Source organism: Antechinus flavipes, chromosome 4, assembly GCF_016432865.1.
Source record: "Antechinus flavipes isolate AdamAnt ecotype Samford, QLD, Australia chromosome 4, AdamAnt_v2, whole genome shotgun sequence".
In the NCBI taxonomy this organism is placed as follows: Eukaryota; Metazoa; Chordata; class Mammalia; order Dasyuromorphia; family Dasyuridae; genus Antechinus; species Antechinus flavipes.
Genome location: NC_067401.1, coordinates 296,178,514 through 296,201,294, shown reverse-complemented (window position 1 = coordinate 296,201,294; position 22,781 = coordinate 296,178,514). Strand labels below are relative to the sequence as shown.

Below are 22,781 nucleotides of genomic sequence, written 5' to 3'. Positions count from 1 at the left end.
AAAGCATATTCACAAATTCTTCAACAATCTACCCTGAGTCTTCTCTCCTAGGCTAAATATCTTCAGGTTTTCCCGCCTGTCTTTATCTATCTGCCATGGATCCAAGACTCTTCACCATCCTGGATGCCTTACTCTAGATACTTTTACATATTATCCATGTTCTCCTTAAATTTTGATGGCTAGAACAAAAGCAATACCCAAATGACATCTGTCAAAGAACTATAGAACTATCACCTACTTTTTTCCAAGAAGTACTTCCTCTTATTGTAGAATAAAATCACATGAACTTTTTGACTTAAATAACACATTGCTCAATCATTTTGAGGTTTTGTTTCAATCATTTCAGTCGTGTATGGCCTTTCATAACCTCATCTAGGGTTTTCTTGTCATAGATTCTGGAGTGGTTTGCCATTTATTTCTTCAGCTCATTTAAACAATGAGGAAATTGGAAGCAAAGAGAGTTAAGTGATTCACCTAGAATCACAGAGCTAATAAATGTCTGGAACTAAATTTGAGCTCAGGAAAATGAATTTTTCTGATTCCAGACCTTGTGCTCTACCCACTGTGCTACCAAGCTGCCTTTTTCAAATAGGGAACATATCAGATATTAAATTGATAACAACATATGCTACATTTGATTTTAGCCAAAAGGCCAAAAAACTTACAAACCACTAAAATGCATGGATCTTTTTGTCCTCCTGTATTTTTAAAGCTCTATTTTTTTAAACATATAATTCCTATTCTCCTCCTTTTCCTTCCCAGCATGTTGACTGCTTCCAAGTCATAGCTACAGTACTGTGGCTTATCTAGACAATTTTGAGCCTAAGCTTTAACTGTTTTTTATGCACTATGTTTCTTTGTCTAATCTCAGGTGACTGAACACTGATCACAAAATAGAGTTGTCCAGATGTGGAGAACCAATTTGTTAGTCAGACATCTTGAGATTCTGGATCTCGTCTGTGCTAGCTGGGTTTTTGAAAGAAACTCTGGCCAAGTTCTCCATTGAAAAAAATTGAAAAAAAAAAAAAGACCATTAGACAAATGAACTCAAAAGCTCTGGCCTGTTTAAAAGGCAGATCAAAGTTTCAAACAGCACATCAACAACAATACAAAAAATAATAAAATAAAAACTTATTACTCAACAATACTAAGACTTAAATCTTGCTTTTTAAAAAACATTTTCTGAATACTATTTTTTAATATCAGTGTCACTTCCCAAAGGTTCCTTTACAATTACTTTTCCTATCCACCTCCAAAAGAATTCCATTTATAACAAAAAATATGATTAAATAAAACAAATCCATGCATTGGTCATGTCTGACAATAGATACCTTGTTTTGAACTCACTATTCTATCACTTCTTTCATAAGAGACAAGGAGGAACGATTAATTGTCAGTCCTCTGAAATCCTATTTGGTCATTGGATTGAACATAGCTCTGAAGTCTTTCAGTATTGTTTTCTTTTACATTATTGTGATCATGTAAGATGCTTTTAAAATTTTGCTTATTTCTTCTTTTTTTATTTTATTTAAATATTTTGGGAGTCTTTCCTAGGATTCTATTTAACAATTTTTCCAGTAATTTTTTAGCCATCTCTCAATGATATAACTGCTAGTTTTTTGTTTCACTTTTCTTTCTTTTCCTCATTCCCACCAAAACAAACCATTCTGATTATTCTTCAGACTCACAACTTTTTTCAAACTGAAAACAAATATGGAAATCTCCAGTTAGCAAATAAAACTCTTCTCCCCCCAAATCACAGATTTCATACTTGAGGGAAATATATCTTGGTGCTTCATGTCATGTTGTCTGTCCAGTATCAATACTTACTGTAATTCCAGTCAAGATGAAGTTTGAAATAAAATGAGCTCAAAGTCAATTATCAGATGGTAAAAGGGGAAGATCTTAAGTTTCTGAGTATAATTCTACCAACACTCACTAACTTTCAATCTCCCAGACAGGTCAGTTTCAGGACAAGACTCCCTCGATCTCTTACTCCTCAGGGTCTTCTCTAGTTCAATATATAATACTGCCTCCCAGTGAGCTCTTTTCCTGCTGAGATCTGGTTGTCTCCTAATAACACTTTTTTCCAATATTAATCTTTCCAGTACTGGCTACATTTTCTCTCATATCATCTGATTCAGTAGTCAAAATCCTCTTGCTCCCCAGTATCACTTCCAGATTCTCCCATTATTATTGTCACTCAGTAATCTCTTGTCCTAATTTATCACTCAATCCATATCCCAGCAACCCTTAATTATCAACATCTGCACAATTCTTTTTTTTCCTCAATGAATTCAATATCTGATTCACAGCTTTTCTCTTTTTTCTAATTCCTGCGCTTTATGCAACTAAAAAAGCTAGAAAAAAAATTAAAAACCCCAGTTAAATATCAAATTTGAAATTCTGAAAATGAAAGGGGGAGAGTAATAAAATTGAAAGTAATAAAACTAATAAACAAAACTAATAATTAGTTTTATGAAAAAGCCAACAAAATAGATAAACCTTTTGTTAATTTGATTTAAAAAAAGAAAGAAGAAAATCAAATTGTTAGACTCAAAAATGAACTTTCCATCAGTGAAGAGGAAATTAGAGCAATAATTAGGAGTTATTTTGTCCAACTGTATGCCAATAAACCTGATGAATTAAGTGAAATGGATGAATATTTGCAAAAATATGGATTGCCCAGATTAACAAAAGAGTAAATAATTTATGTTAATAGTCCCATTTTAGAAAAACGAAATTGAACAAGCTATTAACTCCCTAAGAAAAAAATCTTCAGGCATAGATAGATTTACATGTGAATTCTACCAAACATTTAAAGAACAATTCTAATACTATGCCAACTGCTTGGAAAAATAGGGAAAGAAAGAGTACTACCAAATTCCTTTTATGCACAGATATGGCACTGATACCAGGTAGGGTCAAAACAGAAAAAGAAAATTATAGACTAATTTACCTAATGAATATTGATGCAAAAATCTTAAATAAAATATTAGCCAAGAGATAACACTAGGATAATACACCATGACAAGAAAGATTTATATCAGGAATCCAGGACTGGTTCAATATTAAGAAAACTATTAACATAATTGACTATACCAATAATCAAACTAACAAAAATCATATGCTTATCTCAACAGATGCAGAAAAAAGCATTTGACAAAATCCAATATGCATTCCGATTAAAACACCAGAGAGTATAGGAATAAAAGTTTTCCCTAAAATGATCAGTAGCATTTATTTAAAGCAATCAGCAAGCATTATATGTAATAAGGATAAACTAGAACCATTCCCAATAAGATCAAGGGTGAAACAAAGTTGCCCACTATCACCATAATTATTCAATATTATATTAGAAATTTAGCTTTAGTGATAAGAGAAGAAAAAGAAAGTGAAGGAATTATAATAGGTAATGAGGAAATCAAATTATCACTATTTGCAGATGATGTAATGGTATACTTAGAGAATCCTAGAGAATAAATTAAAATAACTATTAGAAACAATTCACAATTTTAGCAAAGTTGCAGGGTACAAAGTAAATTCACATAAATCATTAGCATTTTTATCCATTACAAACAAAGTCCAGTAGAAAGATATACAAAGAAAAATTCCATTTAAAATAATTGTAGATATTACAACATATTTGGGAGTATACCTGCTAAGGCAAAGTCAGGAACTACATGAATACAAATACAAAACACTTTCTACACAAGTAAAGTCAGATCTAATCAATTGGAAAAGTACCAAGTACTCTGTGTAGGCCCAGATAATATAATAAAAATAACAATTCTACCTAAATTAGTCTACTTATTCAGTCCCATACCAATCAAACTCCCAAAAAAATATTTTATAGAGCTAGAAAAAATAATAACAAAATTAATCTAGAGGAACAAAAGACTAAGAATTTCAAGGGGATTAATAAAAAATGCAAATGAATCTAATTTCTGTCCTCATTCTAGGAAAAATAAGAGACTGATAGTTGCCCCCAAATCCTAAATCTCACATCTTCAATCTACTTACCTTAACTCATTCTACTTCATTTACATACACAAATGATCATTCCCTTGTTTTTTCCATTGTCTAAAATATGCCCTTGGGCAAGTAGGTGGCACAGTGAATAGAGTGCCGTACCTGAATTAGGAAGTCATCTTCCTGAGTTCAAATCTGGCTTCAGACACTTACTAGCTATGTGAACCTGAACAAATAATCTGATTGCCTCAGTGCCCCATCTATAAAATGAGCTGAAGAAGGAAATGGCAAACTATTCCAGTATCTTTGATTAAAAAAAATCTTAAATAGATCACAAAGAGTAGACATGACTGAAGAATAGCAACAACAAAAATACTTCCTTATTTATAAACTTCAGAATTCTTTTCTCTCATCATAATCTTTATCAGTCTAACTTTTCCTATGCTTATGATCATTAATCTAGTTCTTAGTTCTCATCATAACCTAGTTCTTAATTCTCACCATGTTCTCCAAGCCTTCATTCCTAATTCTGGCTGTACCTGCACTTCACCCATGCACTGGCTATACTCTTCTTCCTTTCAAATCTTCACTTCTGCGATTTTTATTTCCTTGGATTCCTATAAGACTCACCTCAATCTGCCTATACTGAACTGCCAAGATCATTTTTCTAAAGTGTCTGCCCATATCACCTTCTTTAATAAGCTCTACATAACTCTCTATTATCTTCAGGATCCAATATAAAATCATCTGGTATTTAAAGCTTTCTTAATCTACTTCCTTCCTTTCTTTCCAGTTTTCTTACACATCTCTTTATATATTGTATTATCCAACTATGGAGGCCTACTTTTTTTTTGATACAACATTCTTTCCCTTGATTCCATTTCTTTGCACTGACAATCCTCCATATCTGGATTGCGTTGCCTCTTTACCTCTATCTTTTGTTTTCCTTTGCTCTCTTCAAGATTTAGCTCAATTACTTCATTCATTAGGAAGCCTTTCTTTATCAGCCCAGCTGCTAATATCTTCCATGTATTCTGTATAGATCTTGTTTGTATAATGTTATTTTCATGTCTTTTGTTAAAATGTCAGTTCCTTAAAATCACTCTTCCTAATACCCAAGTTTGCAACCTCAGTGTCTTCCTTAGCTCCTCTTACTCACTCCACATATCCACCTCATTGCCAAATCTTGTCATTTCTAACTTCACATTTTCATATATGTCCACTCATAAAGCTACTATCCTAACTACTCTGGTCTATTGGGATATCTTCCTAATTGATATTCCATTTTTCATCTCCTTACTCCAATGCTTTTTTCATGGAACTACTAAAGTTATTTTCCTGAAGTCTTATAAATGTATTTAAAGCTATTCCCTCTGTCTAGGATAGAGCTATTGGAGTTTTTTAAGTTGTTATGTGTATATGAGTGTGACATAGTCACACCTACACTTGGGCAAAATACTTTTTCACCTCATCTCTGATTCTTATTTACTTCAATTTCTATAAGACTTTATAAGTACCAACACACACACACACACACACACACACACACAAAACACACACAACCCAACTCCATGTACTACAGCGGCTACTTATCTCCAGGATCAATATGCAGGCTGATGTTTGGCATTTATAGCAGAAGTTGGTGCAATGAATAGAGTGCCAGAGAGCTCAGGAAAATCTGAGTTCAAATCCAGCCTCAGACACTTTATGTGACCTTGGACAAGTAGCTTAATCCTATTTGCTTTGGTTTCTTCATCTATAAAATGAGCTAGAGAAGGAAATGGCAAATCACCCAGTATCTTTGCTAAGAAAATCCCTAAAGGGAATCATGAAAAGTTGGACATGGCTAAAATAACTAAGTAACAACAACAACAACAATTTGGCATTAAATGTTTGTGGCAGTCCTGTTTGTAGTGTCTAGAAACTGGAAAATGAATGGATGCCCATCAATTGGAGAATGGTTAGGTAAATTGTGGTATATGAATGTTATGGAATATTATTGTTCTATAAGAAATGACCAGCAGGATGAATACAGAGAGGCTTGGAGAGATTTACATGAACTGATGCTAAATGAAATGAGCAGAAGCAGGAGATCATTATATACTTCAACAACAATACTGTATGAAGATGTATTCTGATGGAAGTGGATTTCTTTGACAAAGAGACCTAACTCAGTTTCAATTGATCAATGATGGACAGAAACAGCTACACCCAAAGAAAGAACACTGGGAAATGAATGCAAACTGTTTGCATTTTTGTTTTCTTCCTGGGTTATTTCTACTTTCTGAATCCGATTCTCCCTGTGCAACAAGAGATCTGTTTGGTTCTGCACACATATATTGTATCTAGGATATACTGCGACATATTTAACATATATAGGACTGCTTGCCATCTGGGGGAGGGGGTAGAGAGAAGAAGGGGAAAAATCGGAACAGAACTGAGTGCAAGGGATAATGTTGTAAAAAATTACCCTGGCACGGGTTCTGTCAATAAAAAGTTATTATAAAAAAAATAATTTGGCATTTAAATTCCTTAATAAACTGTTCATTTCCTACCCTTTAATCATTTCTTACTCATCCTCCATTCCTTCTTTTAGCAATTCTGGTTACTTGCCATCTCCTATCTCCTTGCCTTTTGCATTGACTGGCTATTCCCTTTGACTGGGTTAGAGCCAGTACAGTTTATTAAGTTGGGGAGTGTGTATGAGTATGGCACAGTCGCACCTCGCACTTGAGCAAAATATTCTTTCACCTCATTTCTGATTCTTATTTGCTTGGATTCCTATAAACTCACCTCAAATCCCAGGTTTACAGGAGGCATTTCTCTGTCTCTCCCCTGCTACTAGTGCTTTTTCTTGTGCCATTTATTCTACACATATCTTTTATGTATTGTTATTTACATTAGAATAGAAGCTCCTTGAGGAAAAGGATATTCTCTTGATATTCCCTGTGTTTAGCACTGTGATTGTGGCACAGAATTTTTTCCTCAGTTATTTTCAGCTGTGTCTAATTATCTTGATCACATTTTAGATTTTCTCAGAAAAGATATTAATTAGAACTATTTGCCATTTCTTTCTCCAGTTCATTTTACATATGAAGGAACTGAGGCAAACAGGATTAAGTGACTTGTCCAGGGTCACACAACTAGTAAATGTTTTAGATGGGGTTTGAACCCAGAAAGAAGAGTCTTTCTGACTCTAGTATTCCTAATTGTCTTGCATGGTGTTTAAGAAATTTTAATTGATTGAATGCAAATGTTTTGCTAAATACCCTGTATAAGCACAAGTATTATGTTCCTTCATTTCATAGTCAAGTATATTTAAGAGAAATTAAATGATTTGCCCAGAGTTGCAGAGCTAGTAAATTTTAGAGTCAGATTTCAAACCTCTGGCCCTGAATTTCATCACCTATAAAATAAAGGGATAAGTGTAAATAACTTCTAATGTGTCTTTCAACTTTAATATTTTATGATTCATAAAACAACAAATATATTAATGATTGTTCCACTAAGTTTAATTCTTGTTTTAACTCATAATATGTATTAATTTGTTCTAAAAAGCTTATGATATTTTTTGCTGATTTATCTGCAAATAGAGCAATCTGAACAGTTTTTGTAAGAGCTGTAACTGAAACAGCAAATGTAATGGTTGATATATCTGCTAGAATTCCCTCAGTGAGTAATCCCACAAATCTCTTCTACTACTATTTTCTAATTTTCTTTGATATTGTCTCAAACCTGTTTACCTGCTGATTTATACCAATTGTGATTAATCTTATTAGACATTATCACATAGCATGGATGTTTCATAATAGCAACCATAGGTATGGAATTTGACAAACATTTGAAAAGAAGTAAGACATTGGAATAAAATACAATTGTAACATTTTACAATATATCCTTCTAACACATTCATGATTTGTATTCTAGTGCCATTCTTCAAAACAGTATCTGTAATTAGAAATATCTGTGGTTATTTTTAAACATGCTGAACAGTATATCTCTGAGGGGTTTGAAAAACATCATGAAATCCCATATCTGAAATGTGAAAATTTGTGCCATTCTAAGTCCCAAATACATTGTAACAGGAGACTTATCCAGAAACTGGGTAATTTGGGGTCCATTCACCAATCATTTCCAAGGCTCAAAGTCCTCTGCGTGCCAGGGAGATGATCTCATCCTCTGACACTGCTTCCTGCTGAGAATGGGCGTAGATTTGAGTCACTTTCAGAGTCCCATCTTTTTATGGAGGGGGTGGCAAGTTGGAGCTGACTGAAGTGTCCAAAAGTTGATTTAATTCCTTGAAGCTGGCCAATGCAGCTGTAACTGACCAAAATCTAGAATATAAAACAATTCTAACAAATACAGGTTAGGATGATCTGAGATAAAAAGACTAATCCACAAGGAGCAATGTTCAGGTAATGAAATATATTTGTATTACAGGACATACAGTATATACCAGTCTTAAAAATGGTTCAGTTTTACTTTCAAATGAACAATAAAATAACAGTTCATTCTTATGGACAATCATATTAATTGTTCTTACATTATTTTGAAAACCTATAAAGAATTTATTTCACCAAACTTTTATATGTATCTATAACAAATGAATGGCTAGGCCAAATACTCATTCATCAAATTATTTCATATTGAAGACAACAAGATATTATTTTAAATAATTTGTATATAAGAATTTGTCATGAAAGGAAAATATGGAGGCATGATAATACCATCAAAACTGATTCTTCAATCTTTACCCTGAGAGCACACACATGACAAAATAAAAGTTCCTTAATTTAGATTGCTATCCAATTCTAATAGTATTACTTTATCAGACTCAGGAATGATCAAGTATGAAACAAAGAAACAGAATTGGGAAACTGAGTCAGAAAGCTCTCACTTTGAGCAAAACCTCCCAACTCTTATCCTATTAGACTCCTATTTGTTCAGGGTCACATTTCTCTGAGTAGCTTATAAAATTTCTCTCAAGTGGTAGGTTACTGTCTTAATGATCAGGCAATCAAATTAAAAATTCAGAAGTAATATATCAGTTCTCAAGAGGTTTTTCTCCCATATCAAAATTCTACTAACTGCAACTTAAGGCTAGATTAATTATCTCTTTTACCAAAAGTTTACCAAACTTAAACATATAAAAGATTGTTTAACTTGTTTCATATGTTAGACTTATCTTGGTCACTAATTCCTGATAATCATTTAGAGTAACCAAATTATCCATTTTAGTTTCCATTTTATTATCCAGTTTCCATTTTAGAATTGGCCTAAAATCAATTATAGATTGCATCCAAAATACCTCCTTTCCTGTGCTCCCAAAAACCTTCACCACTCCAAATTTTTTTATTTTTATATACATATTTTAAAATTTTATTTTTGTGCTTTTCCTTTTTTTTTTTTTTTTTTTTTTTTGGTAAAGTATTAATGATACTGCACTATTTTTTCCCCTCTTCCTATGTATTTAAGAAAAATTACCATGATGAGAAATGATATAACAAAGAATACAGATTTTCTTCAAAATTTAAAATAACCTCAAACCTTGGCAATGCTTGTAAACTGCATTCTAAAATAAGACTTAGCATTTCAGAAGGAAGTAGACTCAAGTGGGTCTCTAGTGGGAAAAAAATATATATTTCATGTTAAGTTTTTCTGATTTTTAATCAGTCCCTTGAAAGGTGGAAATAAGGTATTTTGATTTTCCCAGCTAATGCCCCCTTAATTAGCATTAGCATTTTTTTAAAGGCAGGTTGTTTCAATGGAGTTTTAAATTGCCTCCCTTTACAGATAAAAAACTGACTAGGATCTTTTAATTTAAATTGGATTATTTAGATCAGGGTCTAAAAAGACTATTTGTATTTTGAAAGGAATAGCTCTTTCTCTTTCTTTTAGCTCTTTTAAAGTGTTTCCTAAACTAGTTTCCTAGGTATAAGAACTTGACTTTTCTTCTGGTCTGTGTCTATGAGAGAGATTCTATAGGAAGCCTGGGGGAGGGGAGAAAGTGCTACTACTTCGCCTCTTCCAGCATTTAGATTTCACAGTCTCTGCCCTCCTGTCTTCCTCCAAGGGTTGGAGAAATACACCAAAACAGAGAATACAAAAATTGGAAGATTTCCCAGTCCTTTTCCCTTTAATTAATTAATACTTTCAGATACTATTCTCAGTCCCTGCTATCTGATTGATTTTGCCTTATTCCAAATTCAATATGTATACTGTATTGATATCAGCTGGACAATAACCAATCTTATAAATTTTATCTTATTATATATATTCTTATATAATATCTGATATATTTGATATTTGATATCTTTCCCCTGTGTTACCCTGGTGATAAACTATTTCTAATGCCTAATTATTTCCAGTGATAAAGTGCCTGTTGGTGATCAGTTTTCCCTCCAACTTTATCCTCATTTTTTTGTTATTTAATTCCCCACTTATCTGAATTGCACACATGTGTCTGGGCACCCTTCCACGGAAGATATATATATATATATATATATATATATATATTATATATATATATATATATATATATACCTCAAATGCTCATAGGTTTGATACAAAGTACACTCTTTTAAAATTCTTACAGCCTAACAAAATTCTACTATGATGTAAATGATTAAACCCCTTAAGCCCTGGATCTTGATTACTTAGGCAGAATGTAAATAGTTAAGATATACATCAAAATAAAGTTTATTATACTATTATCTCATGTATCTTTCTTCCAAATTCCTTTAGTCTCCTTGTGGACTTTCTTTCCTGTCCTAAATTCAAAGGTTTAGCTTTTAATCCAAATAGTAGTGTTTGCATTTTGCTTCAGTCACTAGATTATTAATTTATTATATTGACAAACAGTCTCTGCTATATCAATAACGGAATTTTGGCGAGCCAAGTCACTGTAAGACTCAAAACCTGGAATGGAATCTTACCTCCTGGCTCTCTACAAGTAAGTATTACAGTCACCTTTCCTCTGGTTTACATACTTGTGTAATATACTGTAATATGGATGTCCAGGATTGACTATATACTGTGATGAAATCTGCCATTCTTCAGACTTTGGTATTTTGATCTCTTGTGGCTGGGAGCCATCAAAGAAGCATTTGACATTCTCTTCTGCCAATTGACGAGCACATTCCGTAACTTTATTTCTCAATATCTCTTCTTCCTTTTTAAAATATTCTTCCTTGAACGTATTGTGAAAAACAGTAAGTGAAGATTGGCATCGGATGATGAATGTGAAAATCAGAAAAATAATCATAAGAAGACCTATCAGGAGCCAGCCTGCCATCTGCAGAACATAGGGCAAAATGACATCAGCTTGGTTACAATTTAATAAAAGAAAAAATAGAAAACTAATCCCTTCTGATAAGTTCACTATCCACAAGGATGGAGAATTCATGCTAGAGAGAAACTTTCTGAACACAGCGAGTGTGTTGAGACTTTTGACCACACCTAACAACTAACTGCATCAGACAATTCATACAAAGGAGGTCTTAGGAATTTTATACAGGTGGGATAGCTTCCTACTGGAGCGTATAATTTGGACACCATCAGAATTCAGCCTATGAGATTTTATTCTAGGTTTTCTAAAAAATTAATATTCTCTATCCAGGATATTCTATCTCTCATCTCTATGTTTAGAATGTTTTCCTTCCTCAGTTTGCCTTCTGGAATCTCCAGCTATTGACTCTCTACCAAGTCTTGAGAACCTCACTCAAAAATCACCTATTCAACAAAACCATTCCTAGTTCCCTATTCTAGGCTTAGCTCATGTGCCATTTTCTGTAAGTGACCTTTTTGGATTCACTCCATTCCCAAATGTTTGTCATTTATTTTGCACAAATATATATTTGTATAAATATTATTTTCCCCTTGGATTGTATAAGCTCTGCATGATAAATTTTTGTTTATTTATAGCACTTAACAGTGCCCAACATTTGGCAAATATTTAAGAAATTATGCTTAAATTAAATTGTAGAAACTAGAGAGCAGTATTCACAAGAAGCATCTGTTAGTTGTGGAGTAGTCATTCAGAAATGTCAGAGCACAAGGAAAGAACCCAAACCCTATACCCTTGAAGGGAAGCTTCTTTCAAGTCTCAACCAAGATACCCCTTCTACAGGAAATCTTCCCTAACCTATTTTAGTTCCAGTGCTTTTTCCTCTTTTAATTATCCTGCATATAGCTTGCTTTGTCCATAGTTGTTTGCATATTATCTTCCCTGTTAGATTGTGAGCTCCTTTAGGGCAGGGATTGTCTTTTTGCCTCTTTTTGTGTCCCATATTTAAATATAGTGTCTGGCACTTAGCAGACATTTAATAAATATTAATTGGATGACTTTTTTTATTAATAGAAAATATATATTTCATGTATCTTACATTACAGAATAAGTCGCCCATCATAGAAAAACATTCAAATGGTTCTTTCTGACATTTAATAAGATAGTTTCTTTGTATTGTTATGCCACAGTTCTCTTTAACTGTCCTGACTCAGTTTCCCTGTCTCAGTTTCTATTATCTCGGTGGGACCTCCAAATTGTAATGCCGGAGAAACTGAGGCAGGAGAGAGATTAGAGAGTTTTAATATTTTATTAATGGGAGAGTAAGATTGACTGGACAGGACTCTCGTCTCAGATTATCCAGTCAGACAGGGATAAGTATACTGGGACCAAGGAATCCATATTGGTCCCAGGGCTGGAGGACCCAAAGAATCCAGCATCCAGCATACAGCTGCCAGATGCCATTCTCCAGCCCTGAATGAAGGAACCCCAACTTCTTAAATACCTTTTTGGAGACAAAGAAGAGAAAGGGAGGGAAAGTTTTTTATCAGGGAGGGAAGCCATAAAACCTAAAAATTCCAGAGACAAAGAAGTAAAGATATCATGGGGTATCTTGGAATATTCTAAAGGAATATTGTAAATCCATAAAAGAATCAGGAGATCTACTCTTTTATCTTGCTAATTTACAATCCGAGAGCGAATAATCCTTAGTTTTACTGGGTCAGAGACAGAACAGTTAAGGAAACTGAGACAGGGAAACTGAGTCAGAACAGTTAAAGAGAACTGTGGCATAACAGTATGTTGGAAGATTCTAAGTATGAGAGAAAACTATTCTTCTCTATCCCCAAGAAAACTTAAAAATCATTTATTCATGGACCATTTATTCAGACTTACTGAATCTAAAGCAAAAGTATAAAGACAGTTTATGCTCTCATGAAGTTTACAATTTAGTAGGGGAATAAAACACAAACACAAATTTCTCTAAGACACAAAAAAACATATGAAACATGCATTTGAGAGTAGGCAAAACAAAACTTGGGGGGGGGGGGAGGTCCTTTTCTGAAAAAAGGAATCATTTGTTCATTCTGTAAACATTTAATAAGCCCACTATGTACCCAGGCAGCCTTCCTGAAAGCCATAACATTGGAATTGGACTACTTGGAAGATCTTGTTTCTAAGTTAGATTCACATGTGCTGGCTCTCTCTAAACTATCTCCCTTCTCTCTTCTCTTGGTCTATCTCTTCTTTCTCTAGCCTTTCTCCATCTCTGTCCTCAACCCTAACTTCTGGGACTCTCCATTTTTTTCTCACTGAACTGCTATTATGAGGAGTCATTACCTGGGAATGTGCCTTTAGCTCCTTCAAAAGCTCCTGGACTTTCTCCGACTTCTCATTCTGGCACGGCACCCGTGGCAGCTGCTCAGAACAACTGCCTTCCTGATCAGGGCACAACAACCGAGCTGCCCACGTGCTGCCGCTGGCTGCGCACTCGTAGAAACCTCCCCCGAGTAGCGCCACTGCGATCCAGGTGATGGGCGCCATAGTAGCGGCCAAGATGAAGCGACAGTACATTCCCACAAGAACGCACAGTCCCACTCTATCTTTTTTGCACCCGTATTGCTCTCGGCCTGTAGCACAGCAACCTGTCATGAGTCTCATGGCCCGGGTGCTCAAAAGGCAGCTTAGCAAGAAAAGAATCAGGGCTGGAACCAGAAGAAAGACGAGGGAATAGGGAAAGTTCCAGATAGCGCTGCAGGGGCATTCGAATACTACGCTGGAGAAGATGTACTCTGAGGCAGCTGTCAGCAGGCTAAAAAAACTATAGCCAAAAACAGGATGATATTTAATCAACAAGTTCAGCACGTGCTTCAACCTCTTCATGGGCCTCCTTTCTTTTTTGTCTTTCTCCTCTCCACTCCTAGAGCTGGGCAAACAGTTGCAGGGAACACCTACTGCCTCTGCTTTTTTTTTTTTTTTTCGTTGAGTTTTACTCTCTTCTTCTGGGCAAGGAAAAATAAGAGAGTTTATTAATAGGGATGAGGGGTGGGCAGGGGAATTTTTCTATTTTTGTAATCTGTACATAGGGAAAGTGGATTATTACAGAAGTTTTAAAGTTTCACTTTCTAATATGATAACCCAACTAAATTCTATTTAAAATCACAGGGACCTAAGAGTATAGAAGCAATCTCCTTATTTATCTTCTTTGATTTACAGGCTACTTACTTTGTGTTTTTAAGAAATTAAAAACATTTCAACTGAAGAAACTAGATCATTTGTTTTTCTGCAAAAGTGTGGATGAATCTGATACTTATGCTATTCACTTTCCCCTCCCTCCTCCAGCAAACCTAATAACTCCAGATCACCTTTACTTGACTTTACCAAATGACAAAGTCATTACCACTCTGGGCCTTATTCTCCTCCTCTATAAAATAAAGGTGTTGGACTAAATTTTAAAATTTGTTACTAGCTAAGACTAGAACCTCATTTTAGAGAGGATACTGAGCTCAATCATTTTTATGCCCACTTTCAATTCTAAAATATTAGAGGTGAAAAAATCCATGTGTAGCTAGCTAGTAGAATACTGTGTCTAGCAGGGAAGACCAGAGTTTAAATATGACCTCAGATGCTTAGTAGCTGAATACTGACCAAGTCACTAAAAGTCCATTTTAATTTCCTCAATTGTAAAATAGGGATAATATCAGAACTTATTTCACAATATCTCAAATGAGATATTTGTGAAGTGCTTCCTATTTAGTAAATTTTTGCATATTCTATCATAAAATTCAACAATGATTGGTGTGTTTTGAAGTTGAAGAAAAGGAGATTTAAAATGTTAGCTTTGTTTATTCTCAGTCTAATTTTTTTTAAGATTAAAAAATCTTTTTTTAAACCAATCGTAGAGTAACAAAAATTATTTTGCAAACTGTACATGTGCATGTACTAATGCATGTAAAAAAAATTTATTGCATTTTAGACAAGACACAAAGTTTCAATAAGATATTGTTGTGCCAAATTCTCTTTTATTATCCTGACTCAGTTTTCCTAAATTGTCCTGCCTTGATTTCTCTGAATTGTTCTGCCTCAGTTCTTAATTGTTCTGGTCAATCCTGCAACACCACTCCTCCGTCCTTATCATGATGATCCAGATAAGAAAAAATACCTTCTATCTTAGACATCATCAGAAGGTTGGGCGCCTCTCCCCATTCCAACTTATCAGAATGTTGGGTGCCTCTCCCCATTCTGTAATCCCAATTATCAGATGTCCCCCATGCCTCCCCTCATCCTTTCAGAACCGGATTGTTAGTCCTGTGTTCCCACTCTCAGCACCCTGACACTGTCCCTGCCTCGGTCTACCCTCGTATCTGAGACACTTGTATATATGTCATTGAGAACTCACATTGTTTTCTGGATTCTTGGAAACCATAGTCTCATTCAGCCCTGGGACCAAACCATGGATCCATTTGGTCCCAGTAAATCTCTCCTTTTCAAATAAATTATTAAAAACTCTCTAATCATTATCTTGCCTCAGTTTCTCTAGCATTACAATACAATCCATGACCTTATAAGATATTGTAGGGGACATAAAATACAACACCAATAGCTGTAATACACAATATGATCTAAAAAAAGGACTTAGAATTTTTTTAAAGATCAGTCAAGGCTACATGGTATTTTGAGATGGTATTTGAGATGAGATTTAAAAAATAAGTAATGCAAAATGATTTTTTGGGTAAACCCTAGAGTACATGTTGTTGCTATTATCATTGTTGTTGTTCATCCTTTGTTCTTGAAGAGGATCAATGACATCATGAATATGATGTCTTGACTTGCATGTGAGCTGGATTTGAGTGAGGCAGAGCTCTGCAAGGTCATCAGCCTTGCTTTCTCCTGCAGAGTAATCAGATTCATTAACAGTACAAAGGTCAAGGCAACTGGCAATGGCCCAGGGTGACCTTGGCTATTTTGACCAAATTGGTCTTTTTTAAAATAAAGGCCTTTCTCAGGTTTCAAATTTGTCTGAAGCTATACCTATTCAATGTCTACTGGTGAGGTAAAAACTAGACAAAAGATGACCCTCAAAGGTATCAATATGGGATGTGAAGACCCTCAAAATTTCTGGCCAGAATAGGAAACAATTGGTATTTCACTAATTTTAAGCCATGTACAGTACACATTTTCACCAAAGATTGATAACTTATCTGTAACTTGATAGTCCTAGAGAATTAGCTGGTGATGCTGAGAAGTTAAGTGTTTCAAGACCTGAATTCAGGTCTTCCTGACTGTAGGAACAGTTTTCTGTTTAATTTTTCATGCTACCTCTTGTTGTGAAATTTTACAATAAGAATTGTTAAAAATATATATATGTGTGCTTTGATTCAGGGTTCTCATTAACAAGACTACAACCCCAAAACATTATTGATTGCTGAAAAAAAGACTTATCTGCACAAAGATATTCTCAGAAGCACTATCTGCTATAATAAAGAACTAGAAACTACCCCTTTCCCCATCCCAAACTTAGATATCCTATGATTAGGAAAGAACTATTGGGAAAAACATATCATGACAAATCATAATATGTCAATGAAACTGACTATGTAATAAATATTACATTACTAAAACTAGGCTAACAGAATATATTTAAAAAGATATGGGGAAACCTTCCATGAAATTACGTAGAATAGACAATGTAGAACAACATTTAAAATATCACAGCCATATAAACTACACACAATGAAAACAGATAAAAGAAATGAGAAAAATAAGGGTGATAGTGGAGCTGTAAATGAGTACTATCATTCTAGAAAGCAATTGTAATTATGTAAATAAAATGGATAATACTCTCATATATTTTGACCCAAAGATTCCACTGTTATGATATATCCCCAACAAGATTACTTATAAAGTGAAAGGTTCCATATACAACAAAAATTTTTTTTGGTGGTAGCAAAGAACTGGGATTAAAATAGATTTCCATTAATTGGAGGGATGGCTAAGCAAATTGTGGTAAATGAAAATAATGGAATGTTACTATTCAGTAAGAAATGATAAATATGATGAATACAGAAAAACATGGAAATATTTTCTTGAAGTGGTACAAAGAAAAGAAGAGCCAAGAAAATAATCTATACAATGACTAAAACAATGAAAAAGAGTAGAATAACCATAAAAAGAATTAGAAGTGAGTGTTGCAGAATTAGAAGAATAAAATTGGCTTACTATAAAAGATATGAGTGTATATGCCTCTCTATAAAGGAGGTAGGGGAGTGGAGTTTTCAGGAGTAGATGATTGCATATAGTGTCAGGTTTTCTTTTGGTATTTTTTTAATTCATTGGATTTACTGAATTTTCTTCTTTTCCATCTTCTTTTGTAAAAAACGAAATTCTTTGTTATAAGGTATATCTTTCAGGAAGAATACAGAAGGGATAAAGGGAGACATTTGGGCCACATAAAAAACAAAAAGAAATTTTAAAAATAAAGATGATATGGTTATGATTATGCTAAAGTCAAAAAACCTATCTTTGAGGAGTAGGATTAGCAGTAGATAGATACAAAGTGTTAGATGCATTCATATGCATTTGTAATCTATATTGGGGAGGTCAGAGTTTGCATGATTGTTTTTGTCATTTTACTTTTGTAAAATAAGAGTCACCACACATACGGGCCTTTTTCTACGAATTATATATTCTGCTCCTTTTTCTAAGGGACATATGTAATCTAGCAATTACTTGTTCAGGTAATGGACAGTTGTGTCAAAGGTGATTGGTAATTGATCCAATAAAAGCTGGTCACTTAGGATCTAATAGGAGAAGGGAAATGCTCTGCTTCATTTCCTTCCTCTTTTTTGAACCCGTCACTTGGGACTCAAGGCAGTCTCTTCTTTAGATTTCTAGTAATCTCCTCCTCCCCCTCAAAGCAGCAGTGGCAGCTAAAATGTGATCACAGCAAGAAGATGGGCTTATCTGAATGAGTTTGAGACCTAGCACCACATGTTTAGGAGTCTTTTTTGTTTTGTGTGGTTTTCTCTAAAAACTGAACTACTGAGAAATAGACATATCTGTCTTTTGTGAGTTTCAGAGTTTCTAGTTTCCCAAGTCAGTGCTGACTGCCCAGAAGGAGGTTTCTTTCTGCAACACTGCTGCAACTCTGAGGAGATGACTAACAGAATTCTTCTTTTTCTTCTTTTTTTTAGCTGAGGCAATTGGAGTTAAGTGACTTGCCCAGGGTCACACAGCTAGGAAGTGTTAAATCTCTGAGATTAGATTTGAACTCAGGTCCTTCTGGCTTCAGGTCTGGTGCTCTATCCACTATGGCACCTAGGTGCCCCTTAATAGAATCATTATTAATCTGAAGTGAATGAATGGCCATTCTTGGCAGGTCAGAAGAAATAGGCTTTGTAAATTGCTTTGAGTATAGCTTTGAGGTATAAAAATAGAGAGATTAGAGAGAATAAATTAGAGAGAAATAAAATAATAAAGAGAAGAATAGAGACCATAGTCTCTGTGACCATAATCACAATAGTGAATGATGATGTTAAGTAGTTTTGAGGAAGCTAAAAGTATGCATCGTGGGGTTGGAGTGAGGGGTGATGCTGGGAAGAGGTAAATGGAACTGACAAATCACAGAACTGTAAAAGAACACAAAATGATCATTTTAAATCATGAACTTAGAGCTGGAAGGATCATAAGATAATAAAATTATAGATATAGGATTGAAAATGATCCTAGAAAACTATCTAGTCTAATCTCATTTTATACATAAGGAAACCAAGGGTCAGAGCATTTTGATAACTTGCTCCCAGTCACACAAGTCATATATAATGGAACCAAGAGGTAAACTAAAGTCTTTCTATAGAACTCTGGGCTCTAGTAGGTGACATCTTACCTTCATCTTCACCTCCTCCCCAAAAGAAACTTGAACTACAGCTTGGGAATCATCCTAAGCTCTCATATCTCAGTGAGCTTTTTGCTTTGTCTTGCTCAGCTAGAAAACATGCTTCACTTCCATGCTATCAGCTAGAAAACATGCTAGCTATGCATAATTTTTCTCCTCCACATTTCCAGTCCTCTTTTATATGTCTTTTCCCATTAAAATAGAAGCTTCTTGAGGTCTCTAACTGTCTTAATTGTTTATATTTGAATCCTCAACACTTATCATAGATCCTGGCACATAATAAGCACCTAATAAATGATCCATCCATCTGTCTATCTATCTAACTACTCATCTGTCCCCTCTTTCTTTGTTTCTGTCTATCTCTCCACTCCCTCCTCTCTCTGTGTTCTCTCTGTGTTCTCTCTCTCTCTCTCTCTCTCTCTCTCTCTGTTCTCTCTCTCTCTCTCTGTTCTCTCTCTCTCTCTCTCTCTCTCTCTCTCTCTCTCTCTCTCTCTCCTCTCTCTCTCTCTCTCCTCTCCTCTCCTCTCCTCTCCTCTTTTCTCCTCTCCTCTCCTCTCTTCTCTTCTCCTTTCCTCTCCTCTCCTCTTATCTTCTCTCTCTCTCTCTCTCTCTCTCTTTCTCTCTCTCTCTTTCTCTCTCTCTCTCTCTCATTCTCCCCAACCTTTCTCTCTCTCTCAACTGTCTATCTATCTTTTTTTCAGTCATTTCAATCATGCCTGACTATTTGTGCCCCCATTTGAGATATTCTTGTCAAAGATACTGAGTGATTTGCCATTTCTTTTCTAGCTCATTTTTAGAAATTTTTAGAGACCTCTAATGCAAATACATTTAAGTGATTTGGCCAACGTCACATTGCTAGCAAGCTTCTAAGGTCAGATTTGACCTCAGGAAGATAAGCCTTCTTGATTTCAGATCTGGCATCCTATCCATTGTGCTATTTAGCTGCCCACTTATCTATCTAATTCTAAATCCGTTCAATCATGGAATCAAAGATCTGCAGAATTCAAGGAATTTCTTGAGGAAGTTTTCTCATATCCAAGTTCTGACACAAATTAAAAACAAACAAACAAACAAAAAACCTGTCACTAATGTGATTGCATATTGTCTTGTGAGATATGATGCATAACAGATACACTGAGAAGGGAATGGCTATATCCTTTGGCTAAGGTCCTTCATTTACTATCATTATCAACAGCTGTGTCAAAACCAGTTTTTCCCAAACCACAATTCTCAAATTCTCATTCAGAAGAAAAAAAACAATAAAATTGTGAGATAAGAAGGCACATTCTGCATCTGAAACTGTTTTCAGAATGACCTACAAATAAAATAGTTCTCAGAAAACACTCAGTTCTAGAAGGAACGAAAGCTCTATTTCTATGTCCCCAATGGCAATTATGACTGTTTCTCTCTATAAAGTAAGGGTTCTTCCAAGACCTTTCCTCTACTTTCCTGGGAAGCTCCATAATCTAATCAAATCAATAAATATTTATAGAGGACCTATCATGTGCATTGTTCTGTTCATCAACTTTTTCATTAAAGAAGAAATTTCAGAGGAATGTCAGAGGAAATTGGTGCAAATATCAGCATTTCTGGTCTTATTGTGATGATTAGTAAATTACCAGGCCCTAGCTGACAAAAGTGACTCCATGTTTAACCATATTGCTAATCATAGTTCATATTCCTTCTTTTGAAAACTTTATCTTTCTTATTTTATAGATACATTGAACTAAACTAAATGTTCTAAGAAAGAATATTAGTCTATGCTACTGAACAGGGAAAACTTTGTCACAATGAAGTTGTGAGAACTGGCTACATTGTTTCACAGATTTCTCCCAGTTCTACTCAATATGCTAATAGGTATATGTTCTCATTGACTGGTGATTCTTCAGTGATCTAGATCACAGCCCAGCCATGCTTGTTTATCCTATAGGTTTAGGCCACCTCATGAGTTTTCCAGAAGTAGTCTTCCCAAAGTTCTAAAGTCCTTTCTCAACTTCTCCTGTCATCACCAGGATGCCAATAGACTATGAGAGATAGCTAGGTAAATTGTACATTAATTACCTCCTGTTTTTGCCATATGGCCAATCCATCTTCCTTTGTTGATCATCTGTTTCTTTGATGACATATGGATGATCAATAAAGGAAGATGGATTTATATAGCTTTTCTTGTGAAATTCTTTGTTTGTGGTGTAGTACAATCAGCTAGCTCATGCCCCTCATATTCTCCATTTTTTTTTTGGAAATCTCCAATTTTAATTCTTTTTAGATTGCATGGTTTCATGACTTGTAGGCAATATGACATCACCAACCTCAGTATTACAAATCTATGATTCTATAAAAGATGCAGAAGAGTGAAAGAAGATGCGTTATTGACACTTCCATTACCATCCTTCTTTTTGCTGAGAGGGGGGGTCTGGGGGGGCATTTTCTCTGAAATCTATTCCATATTTAATCAAGTCCTCACAAGGATATAATCAAGCTTCTGAAGTTCTTCACTTCTTTCAAAGACACATCTTATGTGCAATTTCCTTCATGAAGCTTTCCAGCTATATTGTTTTTTCTTCATTTGCAAATTCTCTTAGAGATTTTGTCTGGTTTTACCTTTTACAACTATCTATCTACTTTACAACTTTCTTTATTTAAAATTTACTTTACAACATGCTACTTTGTTATATGTAGAAAGAGCACGTAATATCTCCTCATTCACATCCCCATGAGACATTTTATGAATAAGAATTGTGTAGTTTTCATATTATATTCCCAGAATCTAGCAAAATACTTTGTACACTGCAGTATACTTCGATACTTCCTGAAATGGATAGAGTTGTTGACTATCAAATGTGGACCCTAAATCCACCATATTTTTTAGAATCTTGACAAAATTCTGGTATTTTGTTGGTGAATAATAGAGAAAGAATTAAACATTGAAAGTCATCCAAAAAATCATGGTAAACAGGAGGAAGAGATTAATAATTTAAATTGAATGGTGGTGTAATTTCAAGGTAAAGGGAGTCATGATGCAAACTAGCTTTTGGCCAGCTTCAAATTCAATTAATTGAGGGAGAAATGAGCTGGAAATCAGGAAACAGGCAAGAAGTAAAAAAAAAAAAAAAGTGACTAAGGACAAGGAAATAACAGATATATTAAAAAGAACTTGTACTGGAAATCAAGAGACCTGGATTCTAGATTTGGTTTTGCCAGTAATTAGGGGTATAATCCTGGGAAAATTACATCATCTCACTGAGCCTTAGTGTTGTCTCATCTTTAATACACATCAAGTCATCATTTTTTCTTCCTCCCTTCCTCCCTCCCTCCCTCCCTTCCTTCCTTCCTTCCTTCCTTCCTTCCTCCCTTTCTTCCTTAAGGTAAGCTAAATAAGGCTATTTATTACTTTAAAAAAAAAGTCAAATTCACACTGCTCCAATACTCCTTTCTTAGTGTTCCAATAAAGGTACTGAATGTTTTGCTTAAGCCTTTCCAGCTTTCTTATGTATTGATATTATTAGTCAACTATTTACAGTAGCAACAATATTAGCACAAAAACACCGACCAGCTCCTACTTTCTCTCCATTCATCTTTTCAATTCAACTTTGCTAAAGAATAGAACTTGTAGAATGGCAATTGCTACTATTG

The 22,781-nt window shown here is 34.7% G+C and overlaps 1 protein-coding gene and 1 non-coding gene across 2 annotated transcripts in view; both read right to left on the bottom strand.

Annotated features, from left to right (window-relative positions):
• Nucleotides 1-465: 465 nt before the first annotated feature.
• Nucleotides 466-664, bottom strand: LOC127563698 (U2 spliceosomal RNA). Its single transcript, XR_007954132.1, has one exon. It is a non-coding gene; the product is annotated as a U2 spliceosomal RNA (small nuclear RNA).
• Nucleotides 665-10,510: 9,846 nt separating this feature from the next.
• Nucleotides 10,511-22,781, bottom strand: part of LOC127562130 (calcium homeostasis modulator protein 6-like) — a 29,227-nt gene continuing 16,956 nt past the window's right edge. Inside the window, exons 2-3 of the mRNA XM_051997595.1 lie at nt 13,595-14,256; nt 10,511-11,266 (exon numbers count right to left, since the gene is read on the bottom strand). Coding sequence (XP_051853555.1) covers nt 10,919-11,266; nt 13,595-14,256 — 1,010 coding nt within the window. The 3' untranslated portion in view covers nt 10,511-10,918. The remainder of the gene's footprint in view (nt 11,267-13,594; nt 14,257-22,781) is intronic.